Source organism: Camellia sinensis, chromosome 14 (genome assembly GCF_055761805.1).
Source record: "Camellia sinensis isolate YWXY chromosome 14, ASM5576180v1, whole genome shotgun sequence".
NCBI lineage: Eukaryota > Viridiplantae > Streptophyta > Magnoliopsida > Ericales > Theaceae > Camellia > Camellia sinensis.
The window spans coordinates 58,953,672-58,974,407 of NC_138974.1; the positions used below are offsets into that span (position 1 = coordinate 58,953,672).

The following is a 20,736-nucleotide window of genomic DNA, read 5'->3' on the forward strand; positions in this document are numbered from 1 at the left end:
TAAAAGAAAAATAAATAGAAGGCTGGGAAATAGTTGTTAGTACTTCTAGCTTTACAACTTCTTTTGTTTCATTTTGTTTATTATTTATTATTTTTTTAACTGGTTCAACTTACCTATTGATTTGAAATTGAAAATATAATTAAATACGTTAGATGTTACTTATGAAAGAAATTGCCTACATTGTTTGGCTTTATACATAGCAAGTAATTCCCCATGAGTAGAAACATATGGAAGTGTATTGATTCTTTAATTAGAATGACATAGCTAGCGGTTTGTGGTTTACCTAATTATTGTTTTTGGTGAAATAAAAAGGGGGAGGGGGGGTTGTGCGCTCTCATTCCATACCACTATATATATATTCTCTACAATTGTGAATTAGAGTGAAAGTCTTTTTAAAAAGTACCTAATTACCTATAAAAGCAATAAGTTGGTCATTTTCACTTATGGTTCTTTGGGGTTGACTTTTAATGACATTTGATCATGGTCATATGCTCAGATTCTAAACTAGTGTCTAATTTGAGCAAGATGAGACATCTGGATCTAAGTTATAATAATTTTGACGAGGATGCCTTCAGGATTTTGGGTGCTCTCCCATCCCTTAAGTTTCTATCCTCAGTGTCCAATAGCATGGAAGGACCACTTTCTAACCAAGGTAGGTGTATTTTTTATTTCTCAAATTCATGCTGCATAAGTTAATTTTTTTAGCTCCATTTGAGTGTTGAGAAGACTTAAAATAGTTGGAAAAATGAAGTCTTACAGCTAGCAATTTGTGCAAAATTATAGTTCTTTGTCAAATATATCTTTCTGGAATCTATTACTGCCATCAATGGCATCATTGTCCTTAAATTTTTTTAACATTACATTTTCATTTGAAATTGAGCTACTAATTGAGGTGCCCATAGAATATAGTTCACAACATCAAATTATATTTATCTCTATTTTCTTTACCTCAATCTAATTAACGAGTCTCTTCACTTGGGTTACATGTTGTTTAATAATCAAATTTAATAATCCCTTCTTTTTTTGATATTTTATTGATACCATCATTATTATTATTATTAAAGTCAGCCCCCTAAGTTTTAAATTGGTGTTGGTTGCTTCAGCCATTGTTCTCTTTCAATTAGCCAGCATATTTGTGATTTTTTAGGTCTTGTTTGTTCCTATGTTTACTTCGATTTGTAGTAGCACTTTCATTTCAAAATGCATCTGCCACTGCCAGTATAGAAGTAGAATAGTGTTTTGCTGATTTATTTTTCATTTCTACTCATATTGTGTCCTCTATTGAAATAAATTAGTATGAAATCTACGTTGACTTCGATCATAGGAATACAGAGCATGGATTCTGCGAGACTGAACGTTTTGAATTATTTGTTAACAAGCGTGAAGTATGTCATAGCAGCTAAGGATTTCTATTTAGTTCTTTATTATTGTTATTTTTTTAAAATAGTGATTTTCTAAGGATTATGTATATATATACTTATATTTATATTTTTTCCTTGCATGCCATCTATGTTCTGTACGTAGGTTTGCAATGCATACACGGAGTTGAATGATCCTGTGGTACAACGCCAACGGTTTGCTGACCAACTCAAGGTATTATGATCATTAGGAATTGAATCATTGTGGCATGTAAAGTCATGTTGTGTGGGGTGCCTTGACTGAAGATTTTTGTATGATTAAATTTCAGGACTGACAATCAGGTGATGATGAAGCAATGGCTTTGGATGAAACATTTTGCACAGCTCTCGAGTATGGTTTTCCCCCAACTGGTGGTTGGGGACTGGGTATTGACCGACTAACAATGATGATGACAGATTCGAAGAACATCAAGGTTTGTGTTTTACGTTTGTGTGGTTTGTGTGAAATGTTCATGTGTTATTAGTTTGTGGTTTTGGATTTCCTTGCTGGTGATTTTTCATTTGTTTAATTTATTGGTAGTGTTGGTTTGGTGGGGTTGGGGTTGGGTGTGTTTGGCTGGACGTGGGAAGTTTCACATTCTACAATAGAAAGTTTTTTCGACTGAGCTTTTTTACTCAAGTGTCAATTGTTTTGTTTTTTGGTTTGGGGACAGGAAGTTCTACTCTTTCCGGCCATGAAACCTCAGGATGAACCTTCTGCTAAAGAACACATCCAAACAGCTTCTGGCTTGGGTCCAGTATAGGTTTTCAATCTGCCAATATGCATGCAAATCTGCCTACAGAAGGTTTACTTCTGTTTTGGTTATGCATTTAAATCTGCCAAGAAACATGCTGTTGGGTTGGATTATTTAGTACGATATGTTTTATTACTGCTAACGGTTTTCTATACATGCTGAAATATTGATTTCCTTGCAGTTCTCTAGATTAGTGGGATGGAGCAAACCAACTTCTTATTTCAGCAAGATTCATAGGTACTATGATTCTGCTTTTATGTTGTGATGGAAGTTCAAGATCTTGCAATGATTTTTTTCCAAAATAGTCGTTTGAATCCCTAAATTTCTTTTGCATGGTGTCTGTGTCCTATTGATTTTGTTTGAGAAGCTGAGTCCTATTGATTTTGTATTCTACAATTCTAACATTTTGTGCGTAATGCAGCTTGTCCCTGGTGGTTCTCCTGATCCAAAATGTGTGGTGGTATGCAAGATTGCTTTTGTTAGCGCCGTCAGATTGGCAGATCTAAAGAAGAATGCTGATGGACAAGAAAGTCTGGTGTTTGCTACTTTAGCTGGTGACCTGGTAGTCCGAGGACTAATATTACTATCAGTTGTTATGACATGTTTTAATTTTTTAATTTTTTTTGTTGGTTCTTGTATTTGAAATAGAGAGTTTATTTGCATTGATGACTTATTCTTAACTCAGTAACTCTCCAATGACCATATGAAGATTTCTAGGGTGCGAGAAATATGAAATATTTTTGTGTAAGATACACCGTTTGATTTATGCGAATGTTTTGTTTTTGCACAATGATTGTGGACTATCATTTTATAAGATTTTACTATATGAATGGGGGTTATTATTTTATATTAGTACTATTTTAGTTTTATTATAGGTATTTTTTAAAAAAATTAGCACAATTTTTTTTTTAAAGAAAGGGCTATCACGGCGTTTTTAAAAACGTCGTTAAATAGTTGGGAAAAGGAGATGTAGTGGCGTTTTAAAAACGTCGCTAAATAGCATGGTGACGTCATGTTACAATTAGTAGATTTTTTTTTTATAAAACGCCGCCTATAGTAATATAGCAACGTTTTTAAAGCGCCATAGAGTTATAGCGACGGCCGCATCTTCGACGTTTAGTGCTAAACGCCACAAAAAGATTTGACGGCGTTTTTAAGACTTATAGCGGCGTTTTTCAAACGCCTCTAAAACCCTGATTTCCAGCAGTGTAGGGACAAAGTCTCAAAGCCATTCATCGTGCTTACGTACCTTAGAATCATGGTGATGAGCTCTGGGATGGGGATTGGAGCAGAGATTTGGACAGCTGCGGGACAGTTGGTTTTTTTGTTTTGTTTTCGACTCTTTTCAAAAGTGTTGCCCATTTTTTTTTGTTTTGTTTTGTTTTTGGTAGTTCCTTGCTTCAACTTGTGGAGCTGCCGCTAGAAATTTTAATAAAAATAAAATATTGATTATTTATTTGGATGAATATGAATTACTTCCATTATATTTTAATGTCATTGGCTAGGGCTTTATCACAAGCACCAAACATGACATGAATGGCAGGCACATCCAAACCTTGCACTTCTTTTGTTTGTCGTTTTCTTTCTTTCTTTCTTTTCTTTAAGAAAGCTCTTAAACATTAGAACCATAATTCAAAATTTTCCCAAGTAGAACCTCATCTCATAGCTAGTCAATAGTTTCTCCAGAAATAATAATAATAATAATATATGTAATGTTCACAAAAGAGATGAAATGTTCAAATCAAAATAATTAGAAGGGGGTAGTTAGAGCAACTTAACCAATTTAATTCATCAAAATATACTTAGTTTTTAAATTGTTATCTTCTTCAAAAAGATTTTGACTAGTTAAAATATATATATATATATATATATAACCATATATAAAAGTGTACAACTGTGGTATAACACAACTATTTCCTAACGCTTAATTGCCTCGAATGTGGCTCATAGGTCAGTCAAAGCCCCAGCCGAATTGTGCTAAAAAAAAAGTGGTTCTTTTTGTTATTTTGTGTGTTCAAATGATGCGTCTAATGCTCACAATACCATAATTGTCCCTATTTCTATGAGTGAAAGTCTACAATTGCCCTTGTTGTTTCTGTTTATTACAACTCACATCTATGACAGTGTAGTTGTTTGTTGTTGAATTGGAAAGATGGTGAGCTGTCTTCAGAGACCACCATCTATCCCTCAATTTCTTTTCCAAGAATTCTCCATATGCTACAAGCGAAAGCAGTGGTTAGGCCCAAAGAATTCACTTACGTGTCATTTTCAACTCTTGTTCCCAATTTTCTGGTTTACGTGTCTTCTTGGCTGTGCGCCGTTTGAGTGAGGTAGGTCTATGTGTCTTCCGTTTAGTACTGCAACAGAACCAGGTCGAGCCCACCATCTCTCCCTCCTAGAATTTTCTTGTGTTCGGTGGATTAAATTTGCAATCAAACGATTCTTTCTCAGCCAACATTACAACAAAAAGCATTTTTGGTGACGTTTCTTAGCAACCAAATTGAATTTAGTTGCCAATTGTATGTTTTTGGTGACAATATACGTGTTGGTCGCCAAAAAATACACTATTAGCAACAAATATCTCAATTGGTCGCCAAAAATGGCTGGCGCCAATTTAATTTTTTGTGCGAGAGCACTAAAAAAGTTTTGGCGAGCAAATTAATATATGGTGACGAAACTGTTTGTCGCCAATTGTGACTTTTTGGCTACGGAATTAAAATAGTCGCTGAAAGGTAAATGATATTTATGGCAACATAATGATTTTCGTCGCCAATAAATATCTTGTCAAAACGACGTCGTTTTGAATCTGTCTTTTTTTTTTTTTTTTTTTTAATGACCTTTAGTTGATAAACAAGATTGACCTAATAATATTCATCTCATTTCCCTCTCCCTCTCCTGAAGCGGCACAACAGAAGATAGCCTGAAGCGGCACAACAGAAGATAGCCTGAAGCGGCACAACAGAAGACAAAGTGGTATGTCTTCTCTCCCTCTTCTTCGTCTCTCTTTCCCTCTCCCTCTCCCTCTCCTTCTCCCTCTCGCTCTCACTCTCTCACAATGTCTCATCTGCCTCTCTTTCTTCATCATCAATTTCATTCTCTTGTTCGGCATTGCAGAACACAACACAACACAACATTGATAGTGGGACTGATTTTTCCCTCACTCTCTCATCTTTCTCTTTTTCTTCTTTGTCATCAATCTAATTTTTCGGACTGATATTCTGATTTTTCGGACTAATATTATGATTTTCAGGACTGATATATTCTAATTTTTGGACTGATTTTGGAACTGATTTTCGGGACTGGTATATTCTGAATTTCAGATTGATTTTAGAACTGATTTTTAGATTTTGGGACTGATATTCTGATTTTGTATTTTTTGGGAACTGATATTATAATTTTGGGACTGATTTTGGGGCTGATATTTTGATTTTGGAACTGATTTTGGAATACAGGACAACACTTCGTTGTTTGTTTGTTGTTGTTGTTGTTCATTTCAAAGGCTCATAGACAACACTTCGTTGTTTGTTTGAATGATTCTGCACTAATTAATATGTGATATTGTGCTAGACTTGACTCAGCAGCTCTTGTATTAATCTTTTGGATTATGCTGTATGTGGTAGATGATCTCTTTTCTTCACTTTATGGTTTTGTTATCTTATAATAGTTGGAAAATTTTCAGGAATTTTTTATACTGTTTAAGCTTTTTTATGTAGTGTTGCATATTGCCAGCTTCAGATGTGATCTACAGTAATCTGGTTGTCTTAGAGTTTGCCTAGACTGCGGTGAATACTATTTGTCTGATCTGATCCATGCTATGAGGATAGATTCTGCAAATTAGCTTTTTTGGTCACTCTCTGAAGATTTGCATGTTAGATTTTTGAATCAAGAACATCTTCCGTAGGTCTTGACTTCAAATGTGAAGAACTCTGGATTTTCTTCAATATAGGTTTGGTTGCCAAATCTCAACCCTTCATCATTGATGGGACCCACCTCAGAAACTCCATCTTACGAAGAGAGAAGAAAATTCCCTTTCTCCATCTCAAGTTTCTATCCATCATCAATAGGAGGACCAATTGTAAGAAATCTCGGTCATGTACTATTAGCCATGAGAAGTTATGGTTTGCATTATTACTGCCCTCGAAAGGCTGTTCCTTCCTTTCATTATGCCTGAGACACTTACCTATAACCTATTGAGGATTCTTTATGCTTAGCTAGAAACATAACTGTCAACTCCTTAGTTGCAGGAAGAAACTCTTATTTGGGTTTACATTTGTGCGCTAGAGCTGCGATTCCTCAGAGTAAGAATTTTGATAGAATGTCATTTTCGTTGAGATAGAATTGTGGTTCCGATTGAGATGTGACCACTCAAACATACAAATCCCAAAATAACAAAAGAAAAGATACCAATGTAAAAGAAAATATTTAAAGAATAGATATTTATTTTAAAATTTGGCTTTTCTCATAGGAATTAAATTAGATCTTTCAATTTGGGTTTATGATGATTGATGGCTAAAGATATATGTTATTGGTGATGAATTGTTACTTTTGTAATGAGCATTTATTGTGGTTATGTTTGATCATATACAATACATGAAAAGAAATGGATTCTCCAGTTGGTGAGAAAGAAAAAAAGGCAAAAATGGGGGAGATAGGGAAGAGGAGATTAAGGATAGTCACTCCACTGAATTTGAATTTCTCATATCTTTAACCTCAGCATCAATATGAAACTAGTTAAAATTTTATTAGGGATGGCTGCTATATTTGGTTTGAAAATCTCAATTTTATGTCTAACTCAACAAAGAAATACGTCAAATAGCTAAAATAGATAAATATGCTTTTCCAAGAATAAGTAAACTAATATGTAACAATTTCAAGACCACAATTTATATAGCAATTGTAATCTATATATCAATTTCATCACTTACTATATGATTTTTTTTCACCCTTTACTCTAAATTGCGTATTTTACTTGAATAGTAATTCTTGTTTATCACTTACTATTGTGATGCATCATTTGGTCATGAAAGGGATGTGGAACCATAATCTTGTGGGTCACTGTAACAACCCTCATACTGTCTACCGATTAATGACTGATTGATTACCGATAAACATTGATTACCGTTAAACTGAACTGATTATGACTGATAATTGGACCGGTTAAAGTACTGAACTGACTGACTGAAAACTGGGACTGAATTGACTGAGTGTGTATGCTAAATTGTATTCTATCTGTTTGATTGATTATTTGATCTGTTTGTGTTTTATGTTTAAACTGCTAATTGAAGGCTTTATCGGCGGCCGAACCGGGAATTGGTTAGTGTTTTATGACCCTTAGAATTAATGTGACTTTATGGTATAATTATCTTAAAACTGATTAGGTATGATTAAATTAGATTAAAATGAGTTAATTGCAATAGTTGTCGTAATTACCATGTTGCCACACTTAGTGGCCAATATCTCACACGCCTTTGAGCCTTGTATACACTCATACACTTGAATCAAAAACCATTTCCTCAGCCCTCTTCCTTCTACTAGCCGACCAAGAGGGGTTATAGGAGAGAATTGAGTTCATTTTGTTGAATTGGCTTGAATTGCTTGGAATTGAAGTATAGAATGCCTATTTGAGCTCCTAGTCTTCTAACTCAAGACTTAGGTAAGGATTTCATCTTCTCATTCTTGTGTTTGAGCTAATTCTTGCATGGTCCATGTTAAATTGTAGAGCTAAGTCATGTTTTAGTTCATACATGTTGAAATAGAGCATAATTCATGCTTGCATGTTTGAATTGCTGAGTTGTGAGTTGATTTCATGGTAAAATGGTACATGCATGTCCATAATTTTGAAATGGTCCATGTTTTCAACTTGTTTTTAGATCAATTGGCTCCTTAGAGCATCAAATTGAGCTTCAAAGTTGTTTAGAATTCATGCATGTTTGCATGTTCATCTTGTTCATGAAATTGGTTTTAAATTGGGTTTGAATTAAACACCTTGGGCTTTGATTTCTCAAATTGAGTTTTGAATCATGTTATTCGATGTGTTTATAAGAGTTTTCCAAAAAATGGGCCCAAGGGGATCGGTTTTGATGCTTTTGAACTTGGTTTTGAGCTTGGAGGTGCAATCTGGAATTCCCAGATTTTGCACTTCCGCTCGAGTGGGGAAAGTGGCGCTCGAGCGTGGAATCCGAGCATCCAGTATTTCTCTGCACTGTTTTACAGTCCGCTCGAGCGGAGGATCGGGCGCTCGAGCGGAGGATTGTGTCTCAAGCTCGAGCGGGGGTCGAGCGGAGATTTCACCCATCCAGTACTTTCACAGTACGCTCGAGCGGGAGAGTTGACGCTCGAGCGTGTACCTTTGTTGCATGACCGCTCGAGCGGGGAAACCTGCGCTCGAGCGGGACTCTGTTTTTCTGAAAATTCTGAAACTGCTTTTTGAGTACATCTTTGCATCCTCATCTCATACTAGGCATGCTTAGGCCTAGTTTAAGGCATCTTACTGAGGATATAGATGTAGAACACACCGAGGCATTAGGGGTTAAGTTATTATCTTTCCCGACTGTGTAGCTTAGTGTGTGTTCAATCTGTTAACTGTGTAGGGTTGGCGACTGGGGAGACACACTCTAGCATACTGTAGCCCAAACTCTGTGAGTAACGAATGTGTAAAGATATGTTCACAAATGATTATCTTCTGAACAACTGAACTGTACTGTTTTCTGAATTGATTACTGTTAACTGGATGAATGTATGTCCTATATTCTGAACTGTATTGTGGCATCCTTAGCACCTACTATTTACTGTTACTGTGACAGAAATATCTGTCGGTTCCCTCGTTGGAACCACTACTGTTTACTGACTGATGGCCATCATTACTGTTCGGTCTTTTAAGACCTACTGCTTACTGTACTGTTATGCTAATAGGTGTATCACATATGACTGTACTGACTGAAAGACTGAAGTACTGTTTAATGAACTGCTTTCATTACTGTAAGGACATTCATTCTTTACCTCTTTACACTTTATGTTATTCACTGGGCTTTAGCTCACTGTTTATATATATATGTAGGTGCTCAGCCACCAGATCGGAGCTAAGAGCGTGGGTTAGACTCCAGTTTTGTCAAGCCAGCCTTTGTGCCTCACTGCGAGGTTCCGAGCCTATCGTGTTAAGGCTTAGGGGCGTTTTACAATTCCCTCTTCTGTACTGTCTTACTATTTGGTTTACTGTATAGACTGTCAGCTACTGTACTCTTATCAAGGGATTAGGTCCCTGCATTGTGTGACTGTAAATTTTGTATAGACTGTACTGTTTGTATGTATGAATGCATGAAAAATCTTTTTGGCATATAGACTGTCACAGCTCAATGGACATTATTTATTTACTGTATTGGCTTCCGCCAGGCCCTGTACTATGTTTTACTGTATTACTGTTCCGCAGGCCTTCGGTAATCTCGGATTACTAGCCAGTTACGGTGCTAAACCCATAGGGCCGGGTTTGGGTCGTGACAGAGTGGTATCAGAGCGATACTTAACCACGAGTCATACCGCACACACGTGTCCAAATGAGCTATAGGGTGTCCTAGAGAAGTGATTAGGACATTTCATGAGCATGATAAGTGTGTGGTTATGTTATGACTGAATATATGCTGACATGTTAAACTGTTAAACAAATGACTGCTTATGTTTAAAACTGTTATAATTGTTATAGTGAAATGGATAATGTAAATGAACCTGAATCCTCATCAACCGAGGCAAGAATGGAAAGAATGATGGAACTGATAACTGCTAGACTTGAACAACAACAGAACCAACAACCCCCACCTCCTCCTCCTCTTCCGGTACAGCCGGAACCTAATGTGAATGTGAATGATAGGGATATTATTGCTCTCACCCATAAATTCAGCAAAATGAAACCGTCGTCCTTTCAGGGAGGACTGGAACCGTTAAAGGCTGAAGCTTGGGTGCTTGAAATAGAAAAACTATTTGAAGTGTTTCCGTGCTCAGAAGCGAATAAAGTATTGTTAGCCACCTTCACCCTACAAGAAGAAGCTAGAAGGTGGTGGATGCTTATCTGTAATGAAAATACAGTTATGACTTGGGCTCAGTTCAAAGGAGCCTTCTTTGAAAAGTATTTCCCTTAGTGTGTCAGGGATAGAAAAGTGACTGAATTTGAACAGCTGAAGCAGGGCACAATGTCCGTTACGGAATATGAAACAAAATTTAATGAACTTGCCAGATATGCACCACACATGGTGGACACTGACTACAAGAAGGCCAGAAAATTTGAGGGTGGCCTTAATGTTGTAATACTTGACCGAATAAATGTTTTGAAACTACCGACCTTTGTGGGTGTTCTTGACCGGGCATTAATGGCCGAGTCAAACATTGAAACACTGAAAACTGAAACACCAACGTCGGAATGGCGTGGTAAGAGGCAAGGTTTTAAATTCAAGAAAGGCAAGCACAACCCGGCCAACAAGAAACAGAATATGCGGTTGACAACTAGCCCCAGCCACGGGAGTGGGTTCATACCACCCTGTTCTGAGTGTGGCAAGAAGCACAAAGGGGTCTGCTACAAAATATCTGGAGCCTGTTACAGGTGTGGCAAGGTGGGTCACATGGTTAAAGACTGCCCCTCTACTCCACAAGCCAGTAGTAAAGCTGCACCAAGCGTGGCAGTATCAACTGTAGCACCAAAGCCTAACCCCAAAGCTATCGGGAAAGAGCCCATGAGGCAGGGCCGAGTGTTCGCCCTAGTACCGGGAGACGTGCAAAATACTGAAACCGTTGTGTCAGGTATCCTCTCTATTTGTACACAAAATGCATATGTGTTGATTGATTCGGGGTCTACACATTCTTATGTATCGCATGCTTTCTCACGGAAATTGAATAGACCCTTAGAACCCATGAACTATCTGCTAGCCGTATCATCACCCGTAGGAGGATCCATGACATGTGCTTATATGTACCCTGCATGTGAAATCATTGTAGGGGATATGCATCTGTTTATTGATTTACTACCATTGAACATTGATCATTTTGATGTAATATTGGGGATGGATTGGTTACAAAAATATCATGCCACTATTGATTGTGTGACCAAGCAAGTTGTTTTCCGTCCACCTGGTTTGCCTGAATTTGTGTTTAATGGGAGTGGAGTAGTACCTCCTCCGTATTTGATTTCGTCAGTGAAAGCTGTTAAATTAATTAGAAAGGGGTGTAAGGGATATCTGTGTTCTGTGCTGACTGTGGCTACTGATGATAGTGTTAAAGTTGATGTGAATTGTATTCCTATAGTCAAGGAATTCCCAGATGTATTTCCAGACGATCTACCAGGAGATTTGATTGACAGGGAAATTGAATTTACCGTTGATGTGATTCCGGGTACACAGCCGATATCGAAAGCTCCTTACAGAATGGCCCCAACTGAACTGAAGGAGTTGAAAGTGCAATTGCAAGAACTATTAGACAAGAAGTTTATCAGGCCCAGTACTTCACCGTGGGGTGCACCGGTTTTGTTTGTAAAGAAGAAAGATGGCTCGCTGAGACTGTGCATTGATTACCGTGAATTGAACAAGGTAACTGTGAAAAATAAATACCCATTGCCACGTATTGATGATTTATTCGATCAGTTACAGGGTGCACAAATGTTTTCCAAGATTGATCTCAGATCGGGGTATCATCAACTGAAGGTTAAACCGGAAGACATTGATAAAACTGCTTTTAGAACGAGGTATGGCCATTATGAATTTTTAGTTATGCCATTCGGAGTCACGAATGCCCCTGCTGCTTTTATGGACCTCATGAACATAATTTTTAAACCATACCTTGACAATTTTATTGTAGTATTTATTGATGACATATTGATTTACTCCAAGAATATAGAAGAACATGAACATCATCTGAGACTTGCCCTACAAACCTTAAGAGAACAGAAACTGTATGCTAAACTGTCTAAATGTGAATTTTGGCTTGACCATGTTATGTTTTTGGGGCACGTTGTTAGCAAAGATGGAATTTCTGTTGACCCGCAGAAGATTGAAGCTGTAGTAAACTGGCCTAGACCAACAAATGTGACTGAAGTTCGAAGCTTTTTGGGATTAGCTGGATATTACAGAAGATATCATTTGACTGGACTGACCAAAGAGAATCTGCTTTCCAGGAGTTGAAAACTCGATTAGTGACTGCACCGGTTCTTACCTTACCTTCAAGTACGACTGGTTATACTGTGTTTAGTGATGCTTCTCATAAGGGTTTGGGATGTGTTTTAATGCAGAACGGGAGAGTAATTGCCTATGCTTCCCGACAACTGAGACCGCATGAAAAGAACTACCCGACCCATGATCTGGAACTTGCTGCAGTAGTATTTGCACTGAAAATCTGGCGTCACTATCTGTACGGGGTGATATGTGATGTATACACCGACCACAAGAGTTTGAAATATTTCTTCACACAGAAAGAACTGAACATGAGACAGCGGAGATGGCTAGAACTGATTAAAGATTATGACCTACAAATATTGTATCATCCCGGAAAAGCCAATACCGTTACCGATGCATTAAGCCAGAAATCGATTGGAAACTTAGCATGTTTGCTTACCGGACAGAAAGAGTTGCTTTGTGACCTTGAAAAATCTGAAATTGAAGTTGTTTTACGAGAACAAGGTGGAACCTTAGCTGCTATTTCTGCCCAACCGGCACTGATTGAAGAGATTAAAGAGAAACAGCAACTGGATGATTTCTTGAAGAAGATCATCGAAGAAAGAGAATCTAAACCTAGACCGGGATTCAAATTTGAGAACAATGTACTGAAATTTCAAGACAGACTGTGTGTACCGAGTGATACTGAACTGAAAAGAAGAGTTCTGCAAGAGGGCCACAATTCAAAATTGTCAATCCATCCAGGGAACACGAAAATGTACCAAGACCTGAAATTGAATTTCTGGTGGCCGAGAATGAAGAAAGAAATTGCTGATTTTGTATCGAAATGTCTTCATTGCCAACAAGTTAAAGCCGAACATCAACGACCCGCAGGCCTATTGCAGCCCTTACCAATACCGGAGTGGAAATGGGAACATATTACTATGGATTTTATCATTGGGTTGCCTCGCTCCAGAAAAGGTATGGATTCAATTTGGGTTATTGTTGATAGACTAACCAAATCTGCTCACTTCTTACCTGTCAAGACAATCTATAATGCGGACAAATTGGCTGTTATCTATATTGATGAAATTGTGAGACTGCATGGAGTGCCTGTGTCTATTGTTTCTGACAGGGATTCGAAGTTTACATCGAGGTTTTGGCAAAGCCTACAGACTGCACTGGGTACTGAACTGAGACTGAGTAGTGCCTATCATCCTTAGACAGATGGCCAGTCAGAAAGGACCATCCAGACTCTGGAGGATTTACTGAGAAGGTGTGTCCTTGATTTTCAGGGAAACTGGGAAAGTCATTTGCCCTTAGCTGAATTTGCTTACAATAACAGCTATCACTCGAGTATTGGCATGGCGCCTTTCGAGGCATTGTATGGCAGAAAATGTAGATCTCCGATTTGCTGGGCAGAAGTTGGAGATGGGCCTTTGCTTGGGCCCGAGATTGTTTATGAAACAACTGAGAAAGTGAAATTGATACAACAGAGATTGAAAACTGCACAGAGCCGACAGAAAAGTTATGCGGATGTTAGAAGACGAGACAGAGAGTATGAAGTGGGTGATCACGTTTTTGTAAAAGTGACACTAATGAAGGGCCAGACTCGTTTTGGAGTCAAAGGCAAGTTAGCGCCAAGATACGTCGGACCGTATGAGATTATTGAGAAAATCAATCCGGTGGCGTATCAAGTTGCGCTCCCTCCTGAAATGGGGCATATGCATAACGTCTTTCACATTTCTATGTTGAGAGACTATCTCCGGGATCCCTTCCATGTAATTGAGCCTACTCGGGTAGTGTTGAGTGATGACTACACTTACGAGGAACGGCCTATACAGATCGTAAACAGACGGATCAAGAAACTGAGAAACAAAGAGATCCCGCTAGTGAAAGTTGACTGGCAGAACCATGGTGGTGTGTATGCCACTTGGGAAAGGGAAGATGACATGGCTAAGCGATATCCTGAACTATTTCCACTGAACCCTGTTTTCTTCTAGAATAAAGGTAACTCGAGTTTAGAGGACTAAACTCTTTATAAGGAGGGGAGACTGTAACAACCCTCATACTGTCTACCGATTAATGACTGATTGATTACCGATAAACATTGATTACCGTTAAACTGAACTGATTATGACTGATAATTGGACCGGTTAAAGTACTGAACTGACTGACTGAAAACTGGGACTGAATTGACTGAGTGTGTATGCTAAATTGTATTCTATCTGTTTGATTGATTATTTGATCTGTTTGTGTTTTATGTTTAAACTGCTAATTGAAGGCTTTATCGGCGGCCGAACCGGGAATTGGTTAGTGTTTTATGACCCTTAGAATTAATGTGACTTTATGGTATAATTATCTTAAAACTAATTAGGTATGATTAAATTAGATTAAAATGAGTTAATTGCAATAGTTGTCGTAATTACCATGTTGCCACACTTAGTGGCCAATATCTCACACGCCTTTGAGCCTTGTATACACTCATACACTTGAATCAAAAACCATTTCCTCAGCCCTCTTCCTTCTACTAGCCGACCAAGAGGGGTTATAGGAGAGAATTGAGTTCATTTTGTTGAATTGGCTTGAATTGCTTGGAATTGAAGTATAGAATGCCTATTTGAGCTCCTAGTCTTCTAACTCAAGACTTAGGTAAGGATTTCATCTTCTCATTCTTGTGTTTGAGCTAATTCTTGCATGGTCCATGTTAAATTGTAGAGCTAAGTCATGTTTTAGTTCATACATGTTGAAATAGAGCATAATTCATGCTTGCATGTTTGAATTGTTGAGTTGTGAGTTGATTTCATGGTAAAATGGTACATGCATGTCCATAATTTTGAAATGGTCCATGTTTTCAACTTGTTTTTAGATCAATTGGCTCCTTAGAGCATCAAATTGAGCTTCAAAGTTGTTTAGAATTCATGCATGTTTGCATGTTCATCTTGTTCATGAAATTGGTTTTAAATTGGGTTTGAATTAAACACCTTGGGCTTTGATTTCTCAAATTGAGTTTTGAATCATGTTATTCCATGTGTTTATAAGAGTTTTCCAAAAAATGGGCCCAAGGGGATCGGTTTTGATGCTTTTGAACTTGGTTTTGAGCTTGGAGGTGCAATCTGGAATTCCCAGATTTTGCACTTCCGCTCGAGTGGGGAAAGTGGCGCTCGAGCGTGGAATCCGAGCATCCAGTATTTCTCTGCACTGTTTTACAGTCCGTTCGAGCGGAGGATCGGGCGCTCGAGCGGAGGATTGTGTCTCAAGCTCGAGCAGGCGTCGAGCGGAGATTTCACCCATCCAGTACTTTTACAGTACGCTCGAGCAGGAGAGTTGACGCTCGAGCGTGTACCTTTGTTGCATGACCGCTCGAGCGGGGAAACCTGCGCTCGAGCAGGACTCTGTTTTTCTGAAAATTCTGAAACTGCTTTTTGAGAACATCTTTGCATCCTCATCCCATCCTAGGCATGCTTAGGCCTAGTTTAAGGCATCTTACTGAGGATATAGATGTAGAACACACCGAGGCATTAGGGGTTAAGTTATTATATTTCCCGACTGTGTAGCTTAGTGTGTGTTCAATCTGTTAACTGTGTAGGGTTGGCGACTGGGGAGACACGCTCTAGCATACTGTAGCCCAAACTCTGTGAGTAACGAATGTGTAAAGATATGTTCACAAATGATTATCTTCTGAACAACTGAACTGTACTGTTTTCTGAACTGATTACTGTTAACTAGATGAATGTATGTCCAATATTCTGAACTCTATTGTGGCATCCTTAGCACCTACTGTTTACTGTTACTGTGACAGAAATATCTGTCAGTTCCCTCGTTGGAACCACTACTGTTTACTGACTGATGGCCATCATTACTGTTCGGTCTTTTAAGACCTACTGCTTACTGTACTGTTATGCTAATGGGTGTACCACATATGACTGTACTGACTGAAAGACTGAAGTATTGTTTAATGAACTGCTTTCATTACTGTAAGGACATTCATTCTTAACCTCTTTACGCTTTATGTTATTCACTGGGCTTTAGCTCACTGTTTATATATATATGTAGGTGCTCAGCCACCAGATCGGAGCTAAGAGCGTGGGTTAGACTCCAGTTTTGTCAAGCCAGCCTTTGTGCCTCACTGCGAGGTTTCGAGCCTATCGTGTTAAGGCTTAGGGGCATTTTACAATTCCCCCTTCTGTACTGTCTTACTGTTTGGTTTACTGTATAGACTGTCAGCTACTGTACTGTTATCAAGGGATTAGGTCCCTGTATTGTGTGACTGTAAATTTTGTATAGACTGTACTGTTTGTATGTATGAATGCATGAAAAATCTTTTTGGCATACAGACTGTCACAGCTCAATGGACATTATTTATTTACTGTATTGGCTTCCGCCAGGCCCTGTACTTTGTTTTACTGTATTACTGTTCCGCAGGCCTTCGGTAATCTCGGATTACTGGCCGGTTACGGTGCTAAACCCATAGGGCCGGGTTTGGGTCGTGACAGTCACCAAAAGATATGGAACCATAATCTTGTAAATTCTCTAATTCAAAGGAATTTCACATAACCATGGCTTTGTAGATGACCAAATATGGACAAGAGTTGGATGTTACTTAAGAATAGGATTAGTTCCCAGTATCGAGATGGGGTGAAGGCTTTTGTTCAATTTGCAATGATGAATGTAGGGCCAAATGATAAGATTTGTTGCCCTTGTATGGACTGTCTGAATTGTGAACAACATACTTGTAAAATTGTGGAGTATCATTTAGTTGTGAAAAGGATGTCCCCTTCTTATAAGACTTGGATGCATCACGGGGAATCTGTTCCCATGAATCAATCTCATGCATTGAATGATAACAACCACAATGACTTTGGAAGTGTTAGGGATAGAATAGAAGCAGAGACAGGCGAAGATCAAGATGAAATCCTAAATTTGTTAGAAGATGTTTACATGGGGACTACCATAAATGATGCTGAAAATGAAGAGGATGAGGAGGACGGTGACAATGACGATGATGTGGCTAACAATGTTGAAAAAGAGGGCGTGCCCAACTTTAACAAATCGTTGAATGATGCTCAAAGAGAGTTGTACACTGGGTGTCGTAAGTTTTCTCTTTTATCATTTGTTGTTAAGATGCTTCATGTGAAGGTGTAAAACAAGTGGAGCAATAAGTCTTTCAACATGTTGTTGGGGATATTAAAGGACCTTCTACCGGTAAGTGATCAAGTGATTCCATGGACCCTTTATGAAGCCAAAAAATTCTTACGTGCTTTAGGCTTAGGATATGTGTCGATTCATGCATGCAAGTATGATTGTGCACTTTTTTGGAAAGAGAATGCAAATTTAGAGAATTGTCCGATTTGTCAAGAGTCTAGATACAAGTTGAATTATGGAGAAGGTAAAAAAATTCCTCACAAGACCCTAAGATACTTCCCGTTGACATCAAGGTTGCAGAGATTATATATGTCGAGAAAAATAACAATAGATATGAGATGGCATAAAGAGAAATGAGTAGATGATGGGATATTGAGACACCCGGCTGATGGTGAGGCATGGAAGGATTTTGATAGGCAACATCCTTTGTTTTCCCAACAGAGTCGAAATGTGAGGTTAGGGTTGGCCACTGATGGTTTCAATCCTTTTGGAAACATGAGCAACTCGTATAGTATGTGGCTTGTGATTGTTATGCCTTACAACTTGCCTCCTTGGAAATGTATGAAACAATCATTTAGTATGCTGTCATTGCTTATCCCTGGACCACAAGCACCAGAGAGAGATATTGATGTTTACATGCGACCATTAATTGATGAGTTGAAGGAGTTGTGGGAAGATGGTGTGTTTACTTATGATGCCTCAACTGAATTAAGTTTTCAAATGCATGCTGCTGTTATGTGGACAATTAATGACTTTTCTGCCTATGGCAACTTGTCAGGATAGAGTACGAAAGGTTATTTGGCTTGTCCCACCTGTAACAAAAATGCTTCCTCACAACGGTTGAGAGGTAACATAGGGTACATAGGCGCTCGTCATTACTTGCCTGATGACCACCCTTGGCAGAGAAGTCGACTTTATAATGGTAAGACTGAGCTCCTGTCAAGACCTTTAGAGTTATCAGGGGAACAAATCTTAGAACAATTGGATTCAGGGACATTCAAACCATTTTGAAAGCATCCAACAAATAAGAAAAGAAAAAGGGAAAATCCAGTATTGAACTGGACAAAAAAAAAACATCTTCTTTGAGTTGCCATATTGGAAAACACTTAAACTCCGACACAACCTCGATGTTATGCACATAGAGAAGAATATATGTGATAGTTTGCTTGGAACATTACTGAGTATAGATGGGAAGAACAAAGACACAGAAAAAGCACGCATGGATTTGGAAGATATGAAAATAAGGAAGGAGTTACACTTAAAAAAGTGTGCCGATGGGTCTTTTGAAAAGCCCCCAGCATTTTACACTTTGCCCTCAGATGAAAGATATGGTTTTTAAAGTCAATTAAGTATCCTGATGGTTATGCAGCAAGCATATCAAGGTGTGTGAACACAAAGGTGATAAGTTAACAGGCCTAAAAAGTCATGATTGTCATGTCCTCATACAACGACTTCTTCCCATTGGAATGCATGGATATCTTCACAATGATATTTGTGTCGCATTATTTGAGTTGGGAAATTTCTTCCAAGAGCTTTGCTCGAAGACATTGAAGATGAAGAATTTGGAAATATTAGAAGATCGCATAATATTCATACTATGCAAGTTAGAAAAAAAATTTCCATCAGTGTTTTTTGATGTGATGGTCCATTTGGCGATTCATTTGCCGCATGAAGCCATTTTTGGTGGGCCTGTACAATATCGGTGGATGTACCCCATTGAAAGGTACTTACTAACTTATTAAAACACTAGAATACTTAAATTGTAGCACAACCTGTATATATATTTATAAAAATGTGAGTGTGTGTGTAATAAGATTATTCTATTGTTTGTTTCATAGGCTACTTGGAACTTTAAAAGGATATGTTGCAAATCGAGCTCGTCCAGAAGGTTCGATCACAGAAGCTTATGTTGTCAAGGAGTGTCTCACATTTTGCTCAATGTATTTGGGTGGGATTGAAACTGTATTTAATCGAGAGGAACGGAATGTTGATGTTAGTGTGCATGAGTCGGGGTTAGAGGTCTTCGCGCAAAATGTTCGTCCTTTTGGGCTAATTACAAGGGTTTCTAAGGTGTCTCAAAAAGAACGTGAAATGGCTCATTGGTTTGTCTTGAATAATAGTCTCAAGCTGGACCATTATCTAGAGTACGTTCTTAATATTGTTTTTTTTTTTTGTAGAATTATGTTTTCAATATAATATGTTACTTATGAATCATATGTTTGTAAGTAGGCAACACAAGAATCTTTTAGAAAATGAAGGTGTACGTGACATCACAAATAGACAGAAAAAGGAATTCCCCAAGTGGTTCAAAGAACATGTAAGATATAATCCCAAACTTTATTGAGATACACTTATATGATTACTAACATAATGATTGAAATTGATGTCGTTATGTAGATGAACCAATTACAAGCTCAAGGATTACCAGAAGCAACTGATGATTTGTGGTCATTAGCAAATGGTCCTAGTGTGAATGTTAATTTGTATTCAGCTTGCATTTCCAATGGTGTTCGATTTCATAGTAAGGATCGTGATAGTAGTCATAAATGCCAAAATAGTGGGTTAGTTGTGGAAGGGGAGCATGAGAGACAAACAATTAACTTTTATGGGTACTTGAATAGAGTGTGGGAGATGCATTACATACTTGGACATCGAGTTGTTTTATTCCAATGCGAATGGTTCAATACCGGAAGCAATAGAACATTACATACCGACACACATTGCACAAGTATTGATGTTAGAAGTCAATGGTATAAAGATGATCCATTTGTCTTACCAAGTCATGTGAAACAAGTTTTCTACGTTGATGATACAAAGTTAGGCGGGCATTGGAAAGTCGTAGAAAGACTACAACATCGAGGAATATGGGATGTACCAGAACAAGATGGCTTTGAACCTGATAATGTATTGCAACAAAATGAAACAACTGAAGTTGTCCCAGTGAGCGTTGAAGACCCCGTGACAATCTCACTTCATAGGAATGACATTGATCCTCAAATTATCCCAAGTGAGGTGGTTTTACAATCAGTTAGTCGAGCACACAACGATGGTGTTGATGAGGAAGAGGGGTGCGATAATGAAGATGATTACTATGAGCATTGACAATCCGAGAAGATGAGCTACATAATCATTTTGATTGCAATATAGATTTTGACATAGAACTTTAATTGTTGTGTCATTTTTATGTTTTTATGACAGTGTTGTTTAAGTGCCTTTGAGTTTGAGTACAATGACAATTCAAAAAGATATTTTTTTTTCTTTTTTTGTTTTGTTTTGTATATGTGTGTTTGTGTGTGTCCCCATCTGTCTCTC

The 20,736-nt window shown here is 38.0% G+C and overlaps 1 protein-coding gene and 1 long non-coding RNA gene across 3 annotated transcripts; both read left to right on the forward strand.

The window, feature by feature from the left end:
• The first annotated feature begins 1,086 nt into the window (after positions 1–1,086).
• Positions 1,087–2,872, forward strand: LOC114281441 (uncharacterized). 2 transcript variants are annotated; one of them, XR_014350612.1, is made up of 5 exons: positions 1,087–1,593; positions 1,688–1,831; positions 2,072–2,203; positions 2,334–2,389; positions 2,574–2,872. It is a non-coding gene; the product is annotated as an uncharacterized LOC114281441 (long non-coding RNA). The 2 variants fall into 2 exon arrangements; XR_014350611.1 differs by lacking the exons at positions 2,334–2,389; positions 2,574–2,872 and having other exon boundaries at positions 2,072–2,288.
• A 15,047-nt stretch (positions 2,873–17,919) lies between these two features.
• Positions 17,920–20,526, forward strand: LOC145807009 (uncharacterized). Its single transcript, XM_082904906.1, has 5 exons — positions 17,920–18,197; positions 18,794–19,147; positions 19,263–19,568; positions 19,654–19,741; positions 19,822–20,526. The coding sequence occupies exons 1-5, from the start codon at positions 17,920–17,922 to the stop codon at positions 20,524–20,526; spliced, it is 1,731 nt and encodes a 576-aa protein (XP_082761032.1).
• The last annotated feature ends 210 nt before the right edge of the window (positions 20,527–20,736 follow it).